Below are 24,025 nucleotides of genomic sequence, written 5' to 3'. Positions count from 1 at the left end.
AATGCACATGAATGCACCATGCAATACACACCTTAAGACACAATCCATCCAATAAATAACAAAATCAACAATAACACACAACTCCGTCCTCAATCCATCCGACCCCAACTCCTCGGACTCAGTTCGGAATTAACCAACCAGTCAATGAATTTATTGTAAAAGTACTAATATATTTAAATCTAAAGTAGAGTTTGAAAAATACTTACAGCGTTATATGATAATTTTTAAAGGATCAAGGAGCTGCAAACGACAGAGAAAAAACAACGTAACAGTGTAAAATACACTATGGCCGTGGGTTGTAAAATACCCACTTTCGAACGGGGACAAACCAAGACTTGAAATTGATAGGGAATGACCTAGAGATATTTATGAAGCTAATGGAAGTGAGATTTGGTCATGGGTGGCGGTGAAAGTGAAAAACGGCAAAACGGAGTTGAGCTCGTGGGAGTTGCTCCGGCAATGGATCGGGGCTGAAAATGGGTGGTTTAGGATGGTAAGAGGCAGGTGATGAAGTGGTGAAGAGATGGTGGCCGGAGGTGGAACGACGGCGGCAGAAATGCACAAAAATCGTGCGGCTTGGAGGGGCTCTCGGCGGCAAACGGTGGCTCGGATGGAGGTGAAATTTGGTGGGGAGGTGCGCCGGCCGGAGGGGAAGGTTTTTGGGTAGGTGGTGTCGGCCACGTTGTCGACGAGCGGCGGTGCTGGGCAGCAAAAGCTGGACGACGATAGTGACGAGAAAGAGAGAGCACGTCGCTCATGGGAGAGAACCGGAAAGAAAAAAGAAAAAAAGAAGAAAAAGGAAAAGAAGGAAAAGAAAAAGAAAAGGAAAAGAGAAAAAGAAAAAGAAAAAATGGGGAAAAGAAATGAGGTCAAATCCTCATCTCTAAAGTCCAAAAACTGATCTGACGAAAACAAATTTAAAAACTATAAAACGACATAAAATAAACTCAATTAAAATACAATAAATTAAAGTAAAAGAACTAATATATTAATTAAATTAAAATACTTTATTCAGTGAAAATATATGTTAAAACGAGGTATCACATTCTGGATTAAAGATGTTTCTGACTATTTATTTATTCAGTTATTTCCTTATACACAATAGTTAATTGTTACAAATCAATTTAGAAAAAAAAAGGGTTACAATAAATTTTAGGATTGATGGACGAATAAACTCGAAATGAAAGAACAAGAATAAAAAGTGCAGGGGTGTTTGAATTTACAAAACTAAATTTAGTTGAGTAAGGGGTGACTAAATCTGATCATGCTTTCCATTTCCAATTGTAGTGCTATTTCTGTCTCCTTAAATCAATCCAAATTGATAACTATTCATAAAATTCTTGAAAAAAAATAAGATCAATCTGTATTTGTTTATATAATTATTCATAAAATTCTTGAAAAAAATTAATTTATGAAGATATATAATTTTGGAAGTTTAATCTTTGTTTATTTACTAACATCAAATTTATGATGTTATTTGATGTCTATTTACTGTTTCAAATGTGGTATATATATATTCTGTTTAACGTAAAGGATGAGATTTTTTTATTATAATTATATGATCAAATTATGTAATATTTATTATTGTATTTTTGAATTTTAAAATTTAAGTGTTATGTGTTTATTCTGAAAATAACAAACATACAACATATGTGTTTGATTTTAAATGTTAAAAAACACACAACATATGCTTTCGATTTTAAATGTTAAGTGTAGTAATAATAAATAGAATAGTATATTTACAAATTTTCATAAAAAAATAAATTGTAACTTTTTAATATTTTAAACATATAAAATTTGGTTTTTACTATATTACTTAGATAGGCGTGAGAATGTTAAATCAATTATTTTTTTAATTTTTAATATTTCTTATACTGTCATAAAAAAATTGAAATCATTAAGAAATTTTTGAGTATTTCATTTTTATGTCTTAATAGTGCTAAAAAAAGGTTATGAAAACTCTTGAAGTAAATTAAGATGATATGGTTTTCATTATTAAAGTAAGAGTTAAACAGCCTTCGGAGAGATGCAATGATGAAATTATTATATGTAGTACTAAATAATATAGTATAGAATATGTTAATATAATGGTGAAATTGTTTTATACATATTTATAAATAAATGTTTGATAATTATTGAGAAATTATCTTCTCACAAAGATTGAATACAAGATTTAATAACACTCTTTAATAATATGTTACTATAGTCCATAGTTTAAAAATATTTTCTCCCATATAAATATGAAATAGATTCATTTTTTTGATATAGAAATATAATAAAATTATCATTAATATTATTTCTAACTGGCACATGTGCACTGCACGTGTACTATTTTTATTGATGTTTCTTTTTTTTTTTTTTAATTTCTTTTCACACCTTCTTATTTACTATTTTATATTATTTTTATTTTTTTATATTATCATCTAGGTATATGTGCAGCACACGTTTTCCTTACTAATATATACATATAGCATCTCATTAACTGCCCTTGTTTTGATTCTAGGTAATCAATTGGAACGAGGTCAAATGGGACGCCAGCAATGATTATAGTGAAGTTGAGACTGACTGTGCAGTAGGGAAAAAAAAATCATAAATAGGTTAAATTGAAATATAAAAGAAAATAAAAAATTTTATATGATAAATATTTTTATTATATTTTATTTTTTATAATAAAAGTAAAAATAAAAAAAATGATAAAATTAAACTTTCAACCACACAATTAATTTACAATAAGTTGAATTGGAACATTGTTATCAAAACTATTTTTTTTATTTTAAATGTCTTTGATTGATATGCATGTTGTATTTCCTTTTTATGTTATTATTATTTATTTATTTATTTTTGAATTGAAAAGATATAAATTAAGAATTTTGTTACGTATAAATAAAGTCACGTATTAATTTACGTATCAATATTAATTATTTTATATTTAAAATTTAAATTATTATTATTTTTAATAAAATTTACTTTTTAACTAATTATAATAAATTAATATATATATTAATACATAATTATATTTATAACTAGATATTTTTATTTTAAAATGGAAAACAAAAGACACGTGCGAGAAACCAACAAGGGTTTTTGTAGTTATGTTTTGTGGCACCGCCATGTAATAGTTATCAACGTCTTCCTTTTTTGCCTCTCTCTCTCTATCTCTTCATCTCCCATTGGAACTAGAGGAGTTACTCATGGCGGCCGTCTCACCGTGGCAATCACCCGTACGGAATCAGAAGCTGAACCCACTTTTGAAACTGGATTTGGGGCATGGGTTTTACAGAAGCTTGGATTTTGGATATTTGAGGCCAACCCAATCGAGGACTTTTGAATGCAAGAAGCTGGCGGTCTCTGCCGCTAGCAACGACAATGCAGCGTCTCTGACCGAGTCCACACCTACACTGACTCGGTCTAAGTGAGTTGCTCAGTCTATTTTTCTTTCGCTCTCGCTGATTTTCTTTTGCTCTTTTCTGGGTTTTCTAAACCCAATAAGATGTTTTCTAAACCGAATTAGATGTATACGAAGGATTGCTTTTAACTAATCAAGATAGTGTATACACTTGGTTGACTACGGGCTTCTTTTTCTGTTGGGGTTGTAATGGTTCTACCTGAGCTTTCTTTGGTTCATTAATTGGATTTAGTGGTTGCATGCAACTGTTCTATAGCTCTATTTTATTTATTGAATAATCTTTTTTTTGTCCTTAAAATTGCAATTTAGTTGTACGAAGCAGTTATTTTTCTACAGAATGATTTTTGGTTAATTTGTCGTAAGTTGAAGCGATAAATACTGGAGTTTGATGGCCGGGTGACAAGGGTCTCATTATCTTTGTTCAGCAATAAAATGTAAGAATGGTGATAAGGTTCAGAAATACAATCTGTTGGTCATTTTTTTAATATTTTTTTTCCTAGATATCTATTTCTGGTTTCTATTTGATATAATTACGTTCTGAAAAAGCTTTGTATCAGATAGCTTTACTTAATTAGATTTTCCTTGGAAAATTGCGAGTTTTTTCTTTGTCAAAAGGCTACTTTTGAGCCTGTTTTCTTTCCCTGTACGATATCCATACCTACTATATTTATTATGGTTATAATGTGGTATCTTAATTGATTTCAGGGTGAAACGCCATACAATTTCAGTGTTTGTTGGGGATGAGAGTGGAATAATAAATCGAATTGCAGGGGTATTTGCTAGGAGGGGTTACAACATAGAGTCCCTTGCAGTTGGTTTGAACAAGGACAAGGCTCTCTTTACCATAGTCGTCTCGGGTACCGAGAAGGTCTTGAGACAAGTCGTCGAACAGCTGAACAAGCTTGTGAATGTCATTAAGGTTATATCTCTCCTAGATAATCTTAAAATTTTCCATGGAAATCCTGATTTCTGGTTGCTGATGATTTGTTGGGATGGGGCTAGGGGACTTTTATTTTCAAATGAATCTTTCAAGACTCTGCTTTCTTGCCAGTGCCCTATCTCTTCTAATAATTTGATTCTAGTTTTTTTTTTCTTTAATAAATATCTGTATATATATTTTAGAAGTGAGTGTTCCCTAATTTGGTTCCACACTTTACTTCTCGAGTGACTTATATTATGTATCAGGTTGAAGATATCTCAAGAGAGTCACAAGTAGAACGTGAACTGATGCTTATAAAACTTAATGCGGAACCCAACAGTCGTGCTGAGGTAATGATTTCGATCATTCAACCACTAGTCTGATCCATCTCTTGGATGGGCTACTTTGACTAGAAAGCAAAGCTCCTCCCATCAGTTGGTTCTCTTTTTCCTGAGTATATTGCTATGTTTATCTGTCTGAAGGCAACTTATTTGGACAGATATTGCATTGATGGAGTAGGAATAATGTTTTAATTTCTTTTTTATTTTGTACTGGGTGCAATATTGCAAGAAAACATTTCTGATTTTTAGATGCTTATGGTTTGATTTTCTCCTTTTGTTGTCCAAGACTTCGTTTCCTAAAAATATTTTGGGGTATGTATAAGAAAACTGAACTGATCTTCCCTTTAAAATTAAATTTAATTGATTAGCTTCTCTAAAAATGTAAGCATATGTTTATATTGAATTTTGATAAATTTAGAACAGTTTGTATTTCCATAAAAAAGTGTGCTAATTTGTCAGTTATATAGTCTGGTCCTAAGGTGGGTCTACTAAAAATGAGTTCATGCCCTACATGTATGCCATGCGCCTTTGCACTATATAGTGGTGTCATGAATTTCATTTGGTTCAAGCAGGAATTAACCAGTAAGGTCTACTATATGTTTCTTTGTGTATGGAGTTTAATTTTTATTTCAAGATAATGGGAGTAGCTCTCTCATTTGAAGATAAGAGAGCAATGGCTTTTTGTTGGCTTTTGTTTTATTTAGTGCCTTGAAGTACCTGATGTCTTCTTTGGGCGGTAATCTCCAGATCATGTGGTTGGTAGACATCTTCAGGGCAAAAATTGTTGATACCTCCGAAGATTCACTGACTATTGAGGTGAATTCTGTCATATCCTTGGCCTTTTCTTGTGTTTTAGTCATTATAATGGTCTATGAATTTAGTTTTGGAGATAAATAATAACATTGATTATAGAATAAATTCACAAAGGTATGATTATGAAGAGGGTAAATTCACCTCACCAGATCTCTGTACCATTGGTTTGCTGCAAACGCATGTGTTTTTGCCTTCAGTTTTCATGATTTTCTTGATCTTTTTCCTCTTTTTGGCTTGGTGTTTTAAGTTCATACTCCCTGTATACGGTAGCGCATTTATGCTCGCTCATAATCTATTTATTACTACTCTGCTACTGCTGTTGTTATCATTATTAGTAGTAGTGTTATAATTACTTTGACATGGGAAAGCTCTTATTTAAAGAAACACTCATGGTCAAAACCATGGTAAACTTCACACCATCAATGATAAAGAACATAGCCCAAACTTGCAAGAAGCCAAGGTCACCTACCACTATATATGAGCCTTGTATAGTTCCTCGTTAAAAATTTCTGAATTCTTTCCTATCTTTTCTCTTAGCAGCCAAGGAAACAAGAGACATATAGAGATTCCATTCCCTCTATGAAAAAAACACTTACATAAGTCCCCAAAGAGATGGTACTTTTTGGAATATATATTTGCCATTTAAGTAGGTTTCATTTCAGTGAAGGCACCTCTCCTGATGCAGCTCTGATTTAGGTTAAAAATCATGATATCCAAAAAGCATAGCTACTGACGAAATGTGTAACAGCCCCTTCCTGTGGGTATAGGAATGCTACCGAAATGTTGAATTGGTGCCAGGTAAGAAATCCGCATAATAAATTTTCTCTCATTTTAATGAAAACACTTTTAAAAAATATAATAAAAATAGTTTCATGGCAAGAAAACTTAAAACTAATCCTATTGTGTAAGGGCACTTAATCTTGGACACCAGATTCTGATGTCTAATCCTAACCCGGCTGTATTCATCTTGATCATTCTCTTCATCTAGAGGGTTAGAAGAAATAAAAACAAACAAAATGAGTTGGTATGCCATACAATATACATAATTTCTAACTTGGTTTTTCTTGAAAATATCCATACCAGTCATGGCATATAAAAGCATCTATGTACGCAACAATTTGACATCTAACTTGTTTGGCATGTGACTTAACATATTAAGCATGGTAAGCTATCTATTAAATCGTCTTTCACTTTTCTTATGGCCAACACACGACTCCCTATGTGTAGGGTTGTGCCTTGGTTTCACAGATTGTGGCTACATGGGTAACCACTTAGCTTATTCATAAGTTTCTTTGGCGGACCACAATTTCATGTAAATGTCTTTAAGCAAGCTAACATGACATTTGTATGCATATGTATATGGCATTTTTTTATTGGTGAATATGTACATGACATAACAAATCTTTTTTTTGATCAGTAAATGGGAAATTTTATTAGAAAGAGGTGAAGCCAAGTACATAGTTAATATACAAGAACCGCACCTATGCATCTATCTAAAGATACAAGAAAATCATGTACGTTCATGCTATTAAAGTTTATTACAGTCGACCAATGGAATAGCGTATAAAGAAAAAAAGTTCTAATCTTGTCCATTGTCCGTTCACGATCCTCAAAACTCCAACCATTCCTCTCCATCCATATTCAGCACCATAGGCAGATCGTTATCGTCTTCCACATAGCTGCGATTTGAGAGTTACCTCAAATGCCATGCCAGCTGGCCAAAAAGTCAACAACCCTTCTTGGAATTACCCAAAGGAGTCCCACTCTAGCAAAGATATCATTCCATAAGCCCATGGCTACATCACAATGTAATAATAGGTGATGCACAGACTCCCCCCTTTTCTTACACATATAACACTAATCCAATATAATGAATTGGTGTTTCCTTAGATTATCTAAGGTAAGAATCTTCCCTAATGAAGATGTTCATACAAAAAAAGAAGCTTTTAGGGGGGCCTTAGTCTTCCATATGTTCTTCTATGGGAATGTTCTTGTAGAGTGTCATGAGGGACTTATGGTACAATTGTATAGTAAAATTCCCCTTCTTGGATTGTGACCACATAATCTTATCCGCTTGTTCAATCACTCTATTACGTTGCATATCTCATAACATCATGGCATTAATAGCATACATGTGCATGATATAAATTCAAATATGACATAATAAGCATACTACGTGTAACTTTAACTTTCATCATTGCTTGGGTACATAGAATGGGATTTTTTATGAAGGGTTTTATGTATTATAATAATTTAAAACAACATTGTTTGCTTTATACGTAAGGTTATGGTTATGCTATGTACTTCTAGCTTGAGCACAAAACTTCATAACCACCTATAATTAGACGTAGTACCTTGTCAACTTTTATTGAATCCCTTGCTAAATTGTAATGCCTCAAGGGAGGCCTAAGCCACATCTAGGCCATAATCTAAAAGAGCAAGAGCTTTTCCCACCTGAGTAATGTGGGATCCTATACCTTGCTTACATCATCACTCAATATTGGGTACCACAATCTCCCCATTTAAATTCTTGACATCCCCGTTGGGCCATTCCATCATAGGTGGCACAGTTCAAGTCTCACACTTTTGGTTGGGGTAGGTTTTGGTATCATTTGTAATGCTTCAAGGGAGGTCAAACCCACGTGTGAGCCATACTCCAAAAGGACTAGTCAATGGTATAATTGGAGCCCCATTGGAATCATTATAAAGAGCAAGAACTTCTCCTCCCAAGCAATGTGGGATTCCGTACACTACCTACACTCATCACTTAGTATCAAGTATCAAATAACTAATCATGCATGTAAGGTGTTCTAGGGCTGTTTTTTAGTAAAATAGTTTACAATAATTGTCTTTTTGAATCCCTAGGGGTTGGCTCAAGTGGTAAAGGCCTTAGGCTTGGGGGTATGATCCCCCCAGGTCTAAGGTTCAAATCCCTTTGGGTGTAAACAATCTCTAGGGGCTATTGGACTGTGAGATTTTCTCCTTGAATTAGCCGACGTGCACTTGCGGGAAATTCCTTGCCGAGGGCTTGTGCACCCCCGGGATTAGTCGGGACGTTATTCTTGGACACCCGGTGCCAATAAAAAAAAACCAATAATTGTCTTTTTGAAGCTATGTCTTGCTGGAATTTCCATCATCGGTTGCACAACCGCACAACAACACAACCGATGAACAATGACATTAATTCTGTCAGCACACCTATTGATTCTGACGACCACCAAAGCTATGATTATGTTTAGGGAGAACAAATAGAGCAATAAAAGGTAGAGAAACTCTATACCATGTAAAAGTTAGAGTTTAGAGAAAGAAGAAAAAATGGAAAAGAAGGAAAATGATGGGTAATTCAAAATCTTGCACTACTCTCTTACTATTTAATTATGTATATTTAGCTTGAAGTTGACAGTTAACACCCTCATGGAGTATACTTAATACAATCATACCCAAAAATATGGTTAAACTTTACATTTGGTAGGGACCAGATTTTCTGGTTTATCTTAAAGTTAATTTCCAAGTGGATATTCCAGGTCACTGGAGACCCTGGGAAGATGGTTGCTGTTCAAAGAAACTTAAGCAAATTTGGAATCAAAGAACTTGCAAGAACTGGGAAGGTAATATTTTTGTATGTATATGGTCTTTGTTTTGTATGCATGTATTTATGTTATGTATTCTTACATTATTCAATCCCTTATTGGCAATATTGAATTTAATTTGTAACTATTGAGAAATTTCCATCAGTTATTTCTTTTCAATTTAAATCAGAATGCTACATAAAGTGATCTTTCATGGTATGGTGACCATGAGATCTGATATTGGAACAAACGTTAATATATTGAGCAGTCAGTTTGTATTACAGTTGGGCAATATTCTTTCTGAGTTGAGCCTCGAGTGTTGGCTGTTTGAACTCGGTTCGAACAAAGTTATATGTAGGCTTGACCTTCATATATGTTCGAGCTAGACTCGAGCAAATTTAGCCAAGTTTGAACTCGGCTCAAGCTTGACTCCAATAACCCACATAAGTTGACCTTGAGCTCAAGTGAAATTTCAATTTAAAAAGACAGAAAAAAAGAGTGTAGATCTACCATAAATCTAGCTTGAATCAGATTTCAGTACAGATGAACAAACAAAAGCACACATTACCATTGATTAATCATCTTACCCCCAAAATACAAATGGTGGAAGAAAATGAGAAAAAGGACCAAAATAATGAAGGCAGCGATCTTTGGGGATCTATAATGGAATCACAAATGGCGGAAGAAGTGGAGGAGGAGAAATTTCTAGATTGTGTGGTCCTTGGAAAGGGGAGAAGGTGGCAGATGATGGGGCTGAAAATTTGGGGGATGGTCTGGCTGTTGACAAGTAGCACAAAGGCCTTCTTTAGGGCTCTGATATTCAATCTGAAGTCCATGAAATCATTTCCTTCCAGGCTTGTTCTTGGTTGGTTGGTTAGAGAGAGAGAGTGAGTGAGAAGATTTGGTGAAAAGCTGAAATTTGCATGGTTGGGAGGTTGGGGAGAAAGGAGATTTGTGTGAGGAATTAAATGTGATAATCTGAAACTGGTCGTTTACACATGATTGTTGAAAAAGTTGATTGACCAGCTGGCATACACTTCTTTTTCCTCTCTCTGTTCTTTTTTTTTGTTTTTTTTGGGGGGGGGGGGTGTATGTGGTGATTATCAATTCTGTAGGTTAAGGCGATGAGAAAGACCAACATTTGTGCACATGTTGGGCTTGTTTGGCAGTTAATGCACTATAGTAGAACTTTTTGCAATGCTTTACCTCGAGGCTCATGAGTAGTGCTTTCCTTATTTTTTATTTTTGATAAGTAAAGTAGTGCTTTCCTTATTCTCCACAGCTTTTACCATTATGATGTTGGGTCCTACATCCATACCATAATGCACTATTTTTTTTTATCTGTTTATTCCTTTGTATTTTTAATCAACATACTTTACTGCCACCAGTATTTAGCTCATATTACGATTTGATTTTCCACACATGTTTGATACCATGTATATAACTACATATATAATTTATGCAACACACACACACACGTATTTAATTATTTCAGCATTTTTAGAAGTCTTGGTTAAGAAGGGAGTATGGGTCTGTTGAGTTGTTTTTGGATGGAATTGAAGCTTTCAAGCTCTTAATGGAAATAGGTATTGATACAAGGAAGATTGTGGAGATGAGCAGACGGGATGCGAGGTTAGTCTCATTGAGTTGTATTAGTGTATGGTGACTGGTGACCATGGTGGAAGCGGTGCAATAGGCGAAGGGACAGCTGAAGTTCATAAAGCACATGTGATGGAAATAGAGCATACTTGGGTCAACGGTTCTAATGTTCATGGTTGCTATTGAGAATTTACCAAGTACGGTGGAGGAAGCCGGCAAGGTTTTGTCATTATACCAAGGGATGTTGAAGTTCTAGGATGGGAGAAATGTCACTAAGCTCCACAAAGCTGCGTTCTTGGTTTTCTCAGTTCATGGTAAACTGCCATGGGGGAAGAGCTCGTATAATCTAGCGGTGGCAATATGATGTTACGTAGATAGAATTTGGGCATAATTATTGTAATTTAGTAATACTTTCCTTTCTAGCTAGCAAATACATAATTGTCAATTACCTTGTAAATACTTTTTTTTTTTTGATAATTAAACTAATTTTATTGATCAATGGCAAAGCCAGTATTACAACTCTAACGCCCTAGCTAGGTAGGTACATTAGAGACAAGAAAATCATGCATGGCCATGCCATCAAAATCCACAGCAACAGCCCAGTTACAAAGTGTTCTGAAAAATAAAAGTTTAAGCTCCGCTACTGATCTTTCTTGGTCCTCAAAGGTCCTCCCATTTCGCTCCTGCCATACACACCACATGATACATAGAGGGATCATCTTCCAGATAGCTTTAATTGGTTTTCTGCCCCTTATATTTGACCAACTAGCCAGTGCCGCCTCCACAGTTTTAGGCATAACCCAAGCTATATCTAGTCGTAAGAATACCTCATTCCAAAGGGCCCTTACTGTATCACAGTGTAGAAGGAGATGGTCGACCGACTCTCCCCCTCTTCTACACATGCAACACCAGTCCGCGATAATGATCCTTCTTTTCCTCAGATTATCTGTAGTAAGTATCTTTCCCAAGGATGCAGTCCACACAAAGAAAGATACTTTGGGAGGAGCCTTATTTCTCCAGATTTTTCTCCAGGGACAAGGAGTGGAGTGCTCCTGTGTGAGGATCTTATAAAAAGAGCGAACAGAAAAAATACCTTTGTCTGTTAGAGACCACCTCAACACATCCTCTTGCTGGCTATTGGGTCTTATGGAGTATAAAAGGCCGTAGAAGTCCTCAAACATACTTAGTTCCCAGTCTTGCGCAGCCCTACTAAAATTAATATTCCAAAGAATCTGACCCCCCTCCAACCCCCTGACTTCTGCCACTGAAGCATCCTTATCTCTAGCCAACTGGAACAGAGGAGGGTACAAGTCTTTCAAGGCCCTACTAGCACACCATACATCTCTCCAGAATTTGATTCTTAAACCCGTACCCACACAAAGCTTTACATGTCGATTAAAGAACCCCCATCCTCTTCTTATATGTTTCCATAACCCCACACCATAAGCTCCCCTTACTTCTCTAGTGCACCACTCCCCCCATAAACCGCCATACTTCTTCACAACCACCAGCTTCCAAAGGGAATCATGTTCGTTGGCAAATCTCCAAAGCCATTTGCCTAATAGCGCTCGGTTGAACATCCTTAGGTTTCGAACCCCCAAGCCTCCCCCTGATATAGGTCGACACACTTGCTCCCACTTAACCAAGTGGAATTTGAACTCCTCCCCCAAGCCCCCCCATAAGAAATCTCGTTGGAGCTTCTCAATACGAACCGCCACGCTTGCTGGTATTGGGAATAGAGATAAAAAGTAGGTAGGTAAGTTAGAGAGTGTACTCTTTATCAATGTAGTCCTTCCCCCTTTCGACAAGTACAACCTCTTCCACCCCGCCAATCTTCTCTCTATTTTTTCGATAACTGAATCCCACACCGCAGACGCTCTCGAAGCACTCCCTAAAGGAAGTCCCAAATAAGTCATAGGGAAAGAAGATATCTTACACCCCACCGTTCTCGCTAGGTGTCGAATATTAGAAGCCTCCCCTATGGGCACCAACTCTGATTTTTCCCAATTCACCCTTAACCCGGAGACGGCCTCGAAGCAAAGGAGTAAAATCTTTACCACTTGCATCTGATTTTGCTCAGCTTCACATAGTATAAGTGTATCATCTGCAAACAGGAGGTGAGAAATGATAATAGTTCCCCTGTCCGTGTTGCCAATCGGAATCCCGTTTAAGAGTCCGTTTTCAACCATAACCAAGAGCATCCTACTTAGAGCCTCCATAACTATCACGAACAGAAAAGGTGACAAAGGATCCCCTTGTCGCAATCCACGAGAACTCTGGAAGAAACCTACTGGAACTCCATTTAACAACACAGAGTACTTTACCGTAGATATACACCAGTGAATCCACGCCCTCCACCGTTCCCCAAAACCACATCTCCTTAGCAAATGTAGAAGAAAATCCCAATTAACATGATCATAGGCCTTTTCCATGTCTAACTTGCACATGATTCCTGACTTTCCCTCTTTCAACTTGCTATCAAGGCATTCATTGGCAATTAGTACCGCATCCAAAATCTGTCTGCCCTTCACGAAGGCATTTTGGGGTTTAGTAATAAGCTGTCCCATAACCTCACTCATTCTGTTTGCAAGTACTTTCGAGATTATCTTATACAATCCATTCACTAGACTAATAGGCCTAAACTCCTTCAAATCCATAGCCCCCACCTTCTTGGGAATCAGTGCTATAAAAGTGGTGTTTAGACTTTTCTCAAATTTTCCAGCCATGTAAAATTCCTGGAAAACCTTCATAAGGTCCTCCTTTAATACATCCCAACAATCTTGGAAGAAACCCATGGAGAAACCATCCGGTCCTGGTGCTTTATCCCTGGCCATCTTACTCACTACCTTAAAGACCTCTAACTCCTCGAACTCCCTTTCCAACCGAGAGACGTCAGTCGACCCAATAGTATCAAATTCCATCCCATTTAGGGGAGGCCGCCAACCCTCCTGCTCTGTCAGTAGATTCTCATAAAATTCAACTACGTGATTGTGAAGTACCTGCTCATCTCTACACTCTGCACCATCCACTATCAGCTTCTCAATATTGTTGTTCCTCCTATGTGAATTTGCAATTCTGTGGAAGAAACTTGTGCTTCGATCTCCTTCCCTCAACCACAGTGCCCTGGACTTTTGCCGCCAAGACATCTCTTCTAACAGAATCAGTCTCTCAATCTCAATGACCAGCTCTGATCTCCTGTCTTGTTCTTCCTGGGTGAGTGGTTGTACCTCTTGCAGCCTCTCAATCTCCTGTAGTTCCAACATCTTGGCTTTCCTGTTTACTTCTACGTTGCCAAAAGACTCTAAGTTTCATTCTTTTAGATCTCTTTTTAGGGCTTTCAATTTACTTGCAAAAATGAAACTGGGAGTACCATGGAAATAATAAGAAGACCACCACTGTTTGACCCTCTCCACGAACCCTTCCGATTTTAGCCACATATTCTCAAATTTAAACGGCCGACGACCATTATGAACTCCTCCGCAATCAATCAGAATAGGCCAATGGTCGGATCCAATACGGGGCAAACGTTTTTGCCAGACACATGGGAAATGGCTTTCCCATTCTGGAGAAATTAAGAACCTGTCCAATCTGGACCATGACTGATTATTTGACCAAGTGGCAATTCCCCCCGCAAGTGGCAAGTCCACTAAGTTCACATCAAAAATAAACTTCGAGAATTCCTCCATGGCTGGTCGCAATCTTCTGGTACCCGAAACTTCACTCAGGAATCTCACCACATTAAAGTCTCCCCCTATACACCATGGAAGTCCCCACCAGGAATGAATCCCTGATAGTTCCTCCCACAAAAATTTTCTTGACTGGTCTAGATTGGGGCCATAAACACCTGCAAAAGCCCATGAGAAATTATCGGAAACACACTTAAAAGAGCATGCTACCACATACTGCCCAATGCAATCCTCCACCTTCTCTACCACCCGTCTATCCCACATAACCACGATCCCTCCGGATGCCCCCTTTGATGCCAGGAATGACCAATCCACATGATTACCCCTCCACAGGCTCCTCACAATTTTCCTATCAATCATTTTCAGCTTGGTCTCTTGTAAACATACAATATCCGCCTTCCACGCCCGAAGTAGATTCCTAACCCGTAGCCGCTTATTTATCTCGTTTAACCCGCGGACGTTCCAAGTCACAATTTTAGGCTTCATTGAGGAATGGACAGCCCCTTCCCTTTCACCCTTCCCCTCCTAGCGCTGCTCTCACTGTTCATCGACCAATTTAATCTTTTAAGTTCCCTATGCTTCTTCGATTCACCTTTAGTATTTTTATTGTAACCCTCCTCGATTGCTGTAAATAAAGCCATGAATTGCTCCTCATATCCTTCACTTTCAATCCCCACTAATTTTTGAATTTCCTTCACTTTATGGAAGACCCAATCTGAAATAATTGGTTGCGTTGGTAGGTGGAAGTTCAACGGCATCGGTTCCTCCACCCTACTGATCTGCAAACCTGTAAAATCTCCTTCTACTGGTAGATCATCCAACCCCAACTGTCCACACACGTCAGGGAAGGTGAGTTCTTCCCCCTCTTCCTCCACCGAAAGCTCTACCTCCTCTAAACTCCCCTCCTCTTCAACCGCTGCCTCCGTTGGTGTGATAAAGGCCTCCACCGACGGAGAGAACCCATCCCGATGTAGTCTCGGGCCCGTTGCTACACTCGGTAGCGTCAAATCATTACACAAAACCGTCGGGAACTCGTCGACAGTCTCCAGCACCACCGTCGGCGAGGTCTGTGTCGTCGTCGGGACCATTGCCACCGATTGCTGCCGCGGTGAAGACACCAGGTCCTCAGATGTGTTGCGGAAAACCGGGTTGGAAACATCCGGATTACCCGGGTTTGGGTCTTCAGAAGAGGACCTGGGTTGAGGAGGTCCAGGCCCGAAACCAGGCCCTCCACTCGTGGAAGCCTTGTTTCCGTTTACTGCTAAAGGGCTACTGAGCCCCATTCTGTCATCTTCACTTCTCCCTCCTTTTTCCACAACTAGCCCGACAAATACTCTGACTTCCTCCATCTCTTTCTGCAGCTTCCTCAACTGCCCTTGTAGCTCCAACAGTCTTTTGCTGGACACCCACGTCTCCTGTCCAACCAGCCTACCACCCTCTACACTTCGGTGTTCCCCCCCACCAACGTGACCTGCACTTCCAACAGGCCCCCTCTGCGCCCTTCCCGCCGTGAGAACCTCCTTGAAGGTTCTGGCCACCATGTTTGAATCCCTCTCAACTTGATACCTCTGCCCCCCTCCCCCTTTTCCAGACCCAATCCCTTTTAAATGAACCATCTCGGTAGCCAGGTTTCTCATTTTCCTCCATCCCCACCCATCTGCACCTTCTGGAAAACAGAGCAACCTTGTTCTTCCATTCTTCCCGTATTCGGCAATGGACAAATAACGCCCACGCCTATTCGAACACCGTTGAGCAACAAAACTGCGATAACCCTCTCTAATTACCGAGTACACCTCCTTCTTTCCCCCCTTAAGGCAATCCTCCAATATTTTTACAATCCACAGGGTTGTATTTCTGCCCACCAACAAGTCGTACCTCTCCTTCCATCCAAGTTCAGAAAAACGAATATTAACTCCCTCCTTTGTGAGGATAAACAACTTGGACTCAACAACAACTTCACGTGATACCATTGCACTCTCCAGAAACTGTAAAGACTACACCAGGAAAACAAAAAAAACACCTCGCCGGAACAGTACACCTCGCCGGAAAAACAGCTCTGACAGATCCGGCGAGGACCCAGGCTGCCCAGAACCTGCCGATCAGGCTCTGCCTGTCACCTCGCCGGAAAACCGACAACCCTCCCCTCGCCGGAAAACAGCATCTCTCCCCTCGCCGGAAAACAGCTCAGACAGAGCCGACGAGGACCCAGGCCACCCAGAACCTGCCGACCAGTCACCGCCTGTCACCCCGCCGGAAAACAAGCACTCTCCCCTCGCCGGAAAACAGCAGACAGGTCGCTGTTCCGATTGGACGGGACGACAGGACGACTCTGGTTCTCGTTTATCGACGACGACGACGGGACTCACGACGGGATGACGGAATCTGGTATGTACGCTGGGTCTCGTACGACGCGGCGGGTCAGATGGACTTTGTGTTCAGCAATTTGGCGGTATTCTATAATTAGGAATTCTACGCATTCACAGTCCATACCAGCAACAACCAACGAACAAATGATAGATATGAATTTTGCTTTTGTACCTTGTAAATACTTACCTTGTATAGAAGATTAGGCGCTGGAAATCTGGCAGTAATGGTGTAAATATTCTTATATAATGAAAGCAAACCCTATGGAAAGGGTATTCAGACCAAAATTGACATGGTATCAAGAGCCCCTACTCTGATATTCGTCATTGTGGACGAAATCCTTGCTGTGTGATACTTGCTGCCGACGGGAGAATTTTTTTTCTCTGTTCTGCAAGTTTCCTTTGTGTTCTTGGTGGGTCGGCACCTTCTGTGCTTCGTGGGTTTCGGTTTTGGGATTTCCATTCAGCATTGCTCATGACTGCGTGTTGGCATTTTCTGTCGGTGGCTGAGTGACTGTCGGCATTGTCTGAGTGGCTGTGGGCATCTTCTGTGGCCGTCGGTGATGTCTTTGGGTGGCTGGGTTGCAGTTGGCTCTCTCTGTCGGTGTTCCTGGTGCTTTCGCAAGTGCTGGACAGGTATCGCACATTCTGAGTCTTCTCTTCTCGCCATGGGCTACTCTTTTCGAGTGGGTCATTTTGTGTTTTGGGCTTAATTTTGAGTAGGCCATTTGATCTCTGTTTCTGTTTGGCCTTTTTCTCCACTGGTTTGAGTGTTTTGGGCCTCATATTATCTTGACTTGGATCTGCTTTTGGGTTGAATTTACTGCTTATTTACTTGTGACAGCTTGGGCTTAATTTTTTGAGTGGTTTTCATCATGTCTATTGAAAATTTTATTGATCGATTTACTAGAAAGAATTTTCCTACGTGGGCGTTTCAATTTAAAATGTTCTTGAAAGGGAAATAATTATCAAATCATATTGATAGTTCTGCTAAAATTCCCATTGATGGAAAATAATTTGCCTAATGGGAGGTCAAGGATGCTAAGGTGGTCTCTTGGCTATTGGGGATGCTTGAACCCCATCTTGTGACAAATCTTTGCTGTTTTATTATGGCTCAGGCTATGTGGGACTACTTGCATCGTATTTATCATCAAGATCACAGTGCTCGGAAGTTCCAATTGGACTTGGAAATTAGTAATTCCCGTTAAGGTAATTTGACTATTGAATAGTTTTATTCTGTTTTTATTAATCTTTGGAGCGAATATTCTGCCATTGTTCATGCTAAGGTTCCCCCGGCGGCACTAGTGGCTCTTCACGTGGTTCACGCTGAGAGTCAACGCGATCAGTTTTTGATGAAGTTTCAACTTGAATTTGAGTCTGTTCGAGTTGGTTTATTGAACCGTAATCCGGTTTCTTCTTTGGATATTTGTTTGGGCGATTTATTGCGTGAAGAACAACTATCCACTCAGATGTGTATGACTTCTGAGAAGGTATTCTCTGAGCTTGTGAATGTAGCACATGTAGCACAAGGGAGAGGGAGAAACAAGTTGCAGTGTTTCAGTTGCAAGGAGTTTGTTCATATTGCTCGCAACTGTTTTAAGAAAGTTTGTAACTACTGCAAGAAAGAGACCCATATCATCACAAACTGTCGAGTGCGGCCTCAAAATCGTCAGTCTCAAGCTTTTGAGGTTGCTGTTCAGTCCTCTTCTTCTTCTTCAGCGGCACCCACTGTAAGCTTTGATTCATCTGTTCTCACTCCAGTAATGGTCCAATAGATGATTGTGTCTGCTTTTACTGCTTTAGGCCTGCAAGGTATGGGTACTAACTCAACTTCTTGAATTGTTGATTCGGGCGCTTCTAATCATATGACTGGTAATATGACGGGTCTCCATGGTATTCGTAAGTATAGTGGCACGCAAAATATTCAGATTGCTGATGGTAGTACCCACCCTTCCTATGACTGTTGTTGGAAATTTGAGCTCTTCATTTCGCAATGTTTTTGTCTCTCCTGGATTGTCTACCAATTTGATTTCTATTGGACGATTGGTATATAATAACTATGATGTTCATTTTTCTTGTGGTGGTTGTCTTGTGCAGGATCCGGTGTCGGGGACGGTAATTGCGAATGGGCCCCTAAAGTGGGACGTTTATTTTCTTTACAGTTTTCTATTCCTCACGTTATTTCTCTTGTTTGTACGACTACTGCCAATAATAATGAAGTCTGGCATAAGAAATTGGGTCATCCTAATTCTGTTGTCTTGGCTCATCTTATGAAACATGGTTTTTTGGGCAATAAAGATTCTTTTTCTTTTTTTCCTGTCTGTTTTGATTGTGCTACTTGCCGTCTTGGTAAAGTAAAACTTTACCTTTTCTTGCGCATGGTAGTCGTGCTTCTAATTGCTTTGAGCTTGTGCATACTAATGTTTGGGGTGTTTGTCTTGTTATTTCTCATGGTCAGTATCGTTATTTTGTGACGTTTATTGATGATTATAGTCGTTCTGGGTAGAAGCTTTATCTACTGCTGTTTATTTGATCAATCGTTTGCCTACTGTCACTCTAAATTATGATTCTCTTTATTTTTGGTTATTTGGCATATCTCTTGAGTATCAATCCTTTCATCCTTTTGGGTGTGTTTGTTTTGTTCATCTGCCACTTGTTGAGCATCACAAGCTTGCTGCCCAGTTTGTCACGTGTGCCTTTATGGGATATGGTCCTACTCAGAAATGATTTTTTTGTTATGATGCTCATGCAAACAAATTTCAAACCTCCCGAAATGTGATTTTCTTCTAAAATCAATACTTCTTTCAGTCTCAGGATATTTCTGATATTCCTATTACTCTTCTTCCCGCTTTTGATGATGTGTCTTCTTCTATTGAGAGATTTAAACCAAGTGTGTGTATCATCGACGTCTTCCCCCTTCAACGCCCTTTCCAACCACTGATCCGTCATCTGATTCTGCGGTTCTTATACCTTGTCGCTCCACTCGGATTACACATCCACCGGATAGGTATGGTTTTTCTCATACCTCACTTATTACCACTCTCGACATTGTTTCTGTTCCTTATTCTTATACCTAGGCAGCAACCCAAGTATGTTGGCAGTAGGTCATGCAAGAAGAAATCCAAGCTCTTCAAGACAATCACACTTGGGATCTTGTGACTTGTCCAACTGGTGTCAAATCTATTGGTTGTAAATGGGTGTACTCAGTCAAATTTCGATCTGATGGCTCACTAGACAGATATAAGGCTTGTCTCATGGCTCTTGGGAACCAGCATGAGTATGATATTGATTATGAAGAGACCTTTGCACCTGTTGCCAAAATGACTACTGTGCGGACTATCTTGACACCTGCTGCGTCGCAGGGGTGGTCTCTTCAGCAGATGGATACGAAGAATACTTTTCTACATGGGAATTTGAATGAAGAAATCTATATGTCTCCATCTCCCGGCATGTTTGCTACACATTCCTCAGAGGTTTGTCAGCTACGTCGATCCTTGTATGGACTGAAACAGGTTCCCTCGCATGGTCTGATAAATTTCGCTCTACCCTGCTTGCTTTTCATTTTACTCAAGAGTCAGTTTCATTCCTCTCTTTTTCTTCGCAAGACTTCTGCAGGAATTGTATTACTTCCGGTATATGTTGATGACATTGTGATTACTGGATCTGATACTGAGTTAATTAAGCAATTACAACAGTATCTTAAGGCCTCTTTTCACATGAAAGATCTTGGTCCCTTGCAGTACTTTCTTGGCCTTGAGGTGCAGATTACTCCGACTAGTACGTTGTTACACCAGCACAAATATACGTAAGAAGTGATTTCATTGGCTGGTCTCCAATCAGGTAACTCTGTTCTTACTCCATTGGAGGTAAATCTTAAGCTTCGTCAGGAAGAAGACGAGCTTATATCAGATCCATCCTTGTATCGGCAGCTTGTTAGGAGTTTGAACTACTTGACGACTACTCGTCCTGATATTTTTTTTTGCTGTGCAGCAAATTAGTCAATTTATGCACACTCCTAGACATCTTCATTTAGCCACTGTTTGCCGCATTATTTGCTATATGAAGGGCACCTCTAATCGAGGGATATTCTTTCCTCAGGAGTCTTCTCTACAATTGGTGGGGTATAGTGATGTTGATTGGGCTGGTTGTGCGGATACTCATCGATCTATAATAGGGTGGTGCATGTTCTTAGGCAATGCACTTATTTCTTGGAAGAGTAAGAAGCAAGACCGCGTTTCCAAGTCTTCCACGAAATCTGAATATCGTGCTATGCCTTTTGCTTGCTCTGAGATCACGTGGCTTCGTGGGTTATTGGGTGAACTTGGGTTTCCTTAGCGTCATTCCACTCCTCTTCTTGCTGACAATACCGGTGCTATTCAGATTGCCGCTAATCCTGTTTTTCATGAGCTTACGAAACACATCGAAGTTGATTGTCATTCTATCTATGAAGCTTTTGACAAGCATGTGATTACTCTTCCTCACATTTCCACTACACTTCAAATGGCTGACATCTTCACTAAAGCTCTTCCTTGGCATCGACATCAATTCTTGATTGACAAATTGATGCTTTTAGATCTCCCAGCATCAATTTGAGGGGGGATGTTACATAGATAGAATTTGGGCATAATTATTGTAATTTAGTAATACTTTCCTTTCTAGCTAGCAAATACATAACTGTCAATTATCTTGTAAATACTTACCTTGTATAGAAGATTTAGGTGCTGGAAATATGGCAGTAATGGTGTAAATATTCTTATATAATGAAAGCAAACCCTATGGAAAGGGTTTTCAGAGCAAAATTGACATATGAGATACTTGTGAACCTAACACGTATATGACACGAAATAAATGGGTTTAGTTCAAAACAACTTGACTCGATAAGGCACGATTGATAAACGAGTCAATTGCTGGTTAATCAACGTGCATACCACGAATAAATTCTATCTTCAAATTCTATAAATTTTTAGTACATTTAATATGTCTTTGTTGTTGTTGAGATGTAATATTAATATTAGTATTTGACTATTTAATATAATATATCAAACTATTAAACTTTTTTTGTTAATATGTAATTTTATTATTTGGAGATATTAATTTTCTTTTATATTATTGGTTTGGATATTGATCATAAAATACTTTATCATGAATCTAGTTGTAATTGTGAATGACTTGTACAGTTATCATTGTATTATATATGAAATTATGTTAAATGGGTCAAAATAAATATACGGGTTAGCTCAACCCATTTATATGTAACTGGTCAAAACAGGTTGAAATAGGTCATGTTTAGGTTAACCAGTAAGATTTTATTATTAAAATTTTGATTATTAAACGGGTTATACGGGTCATGTTGTATCATCAGTTATTTATATGGGGTGTGTTAGGGTTTTAGGGTTTGATCCGTTTAATTAAATGGGTTGGGTTTGAGTTGATCCTTATAGTCGAATACTCATGACTTGACACGACATGAACACGAATTGCTACCCCTAGCATAAGCTCTTAGGTCAAGAGGGATTTTCAGTGAAGTTGAAGAACAAAACTCTAGCTCTTGTGACAATGGTAGAGATGTCATATATAGAGGAGTGCAATGAGAAAAGAGTTTGGTCCTATCAATGGCTGCTTGATAGTAAGAGACGTAAAATATGCTAAAAAAGATAAGATAGCAGCTGATTGAAATGAAAGATGACATCGTTTCCATATTAAAGAAGATGGACTCAGGTTTGGGCTTGGGTGAAAGTGGTTTATTTATCAACTGAGATGCTGAGAAGAGGCCTAAGGATGGAGAGTCCAATTCTAGCACAGTGGGGAGCAAAGGTCCAGCTCATGTATTAACTGAAATAAAAGGTCCAAGCAGAAGTGGGCCAAATTTAACCAAGTCCAATAAAGGGAAAATTTAGACCAGCCTGTGTACTTTAACCTGGCCTAGGCATTAGTGGTGGGCCAAAAGACAATTTGGCCATCGTTATTTGAGATGGGCTCCACATTAGGTATTAGCTATGGGATGGCTGAAACTCTGATTCCTCAGCCGGGGGTGGCACAGAAAGGGTTGGGTGTGAGCAGTGCACATTTGGTGACCATACGATCTGATGTCTTGCTGGCACTCTTGCCAGAGACGAAGGACCAAGGTGAGGCACCGAGGCTTGGAAATGACATTGGGTCTGCTGCCAACCCATATTTGTTGGAGGCAGTCTTGAGGGGTTCAAGAGGTGAAGACAAGCCTCTTTATGCTCCATCCAAGAAAGGGAAGTTCAATGTCCATTCATTCCACGAAGTTCTTATCTCTTATAATACCACCCGCCCATTCCTTGGAAGAGAATATGGAAAGACTAAGCCCATGTTGGGTTACTAGGTTTTTCCAGAATTTTTCAAAAATTTTTACATTTTTTTTTTTTTTAACTTCAATTCATTTTAAATCTCAAAACCTTTTTTCTATTTCTTCAAAAAAATTTCCATTTAATCAATTGCATAGGTTTCCGTGAAAAATAGAAAACACAAAAACCAACCCCTAGGGGTTGACTCAAGTGGTAAGGGTTTTGGTCTTGGTGGTATGCTCCATCAAGGTGTAAAGTTCGAATCCTCTTGAGTGCAAATAATTTCTAGGGGCCATTGGACTAGGGTGATTTTTCTTTGAATTATCCAAAGTCCACTTGTGGAACTGTTTGCCTAGGGCTTGTGCATCCTTGGGATTAGTTGGGACTTTGTTTTCGGACACCCAGTGCCAATAAAACAACTTTTACAAGAGCACAAGAGGTACCCCAAAAAATTATATTCAAACTTTTCAAATCTACCTACCTACTTTCAAAAACCCCAATAAAACATATTTTGAAAAACTTTTATCCAAAATTTCCTATCTAGTTTCACAAAACTCATAAAAAACATATCTCAAAACTTTTGTAAATTCTTATTTATTTTTATAAGTAATAAGAAAATTCTATTGACTGGTAAATAGACACAGGCCAAGTACACAAGAAGTGGACAAGAGAAAACACCTAAATACAAGCTAGGAACTAGAAAAGGAACTAGAATAGGCTAGAAGCAAATCATGAAAATGATCTCCATTCAATACAAGAGCCTTGCCCAAATGCACAAAGTACTAAATAAAAACTCTCTAAGTTCTCCCATCGAGCGTTCTCTATCTTTAAAGCACCGCCCATTCCTTCCCAACCTTAAGCACCATGTCAAACATAAAGGAATCATCTTCTATATAGCAACAATGCGATGAAACCCCTTAAAACCTTGCCAACATGCTAAAAGATCCACCACTTGCTTAGGTGTCACCCAACCAATACCTGTCCTACCAAAAATCTCATCCCACAAAGTCTTAGCCAC

The 24,025-nt window shown here is 38.7% G+C and overlaps 1 protein-coding gene and 1 long non-coding RNA gene across 3 annotated transcripts in view; both read left to right on the top strand.

Annotated features, from left to right (window-relative positions):
* The first annotated feature begins 3,120 nt into the window (after nt 1-3,120).
* Nucleotides 3,121-24,025, top strand: part of LOC122317180 (acetolactate synthase small subunit 1, chloroplastic-like) — a 30,701-nt gene continuing 9,796 nt past the window's right edge. For both annotated transcript variants that reach the window (XR_006244384.1, XM_043134136.1), the window contains exons 1-5: nt 3,121-3,412; nt 4,112-4,325; nt 4,592-4,675; nt 5,414-5,482; nt 9,004-9,087. Coding sequence is in view for 1 of the 2 variants with exons in the window: in XM_043134136.1 (XP_042990070.1) it covers nt 3,192-3,412; nt 4,112-4,325; nt 4,592-4,675; nt 5,414-5,482; nt 9,004-9,087 (672 nt within the window). In the remaining variant the exon portion in view is untranslated. The remainder of the gene's footprint in view (nt 3,413-4,111; nt 4,326-4,591; nt 4,676-5,413; nt 5,483-9,003; nt 9,088-24,025) is intronic.
* Nucleotides 20,176-23,910, top strand: LOC122317181. Its single transcript, XR_006244385.1, has 2 exons — nt 20,176-22,199; nt 22,242-23,910. It is a non-coding gene; the product is annotated as an uncharacterized LOC122317181 (long non-coding RNA).

The sequence above is a fragment of the Carya illinoinensis genome, chromosome 7, assembly GCF_018687715.1.
Source record: "Carya illinoinensis cultivar Pawnee chromosome 7, C.illinoinensisPawnee_v1, whole genome shotgun sequence".
Classification (NCBI taxonomy): Eukaryota; Viridiplantae; Streptophyta; class Magnoliopsida; order Fagales; family Juglandaceae; genus Carya; species Carya illinoinensis.
The sequence above is the reverse complement of the archived record's forward strand: the minus strand, read 5'-3'. Positions and strand labels throughout refer to the sequence as shown.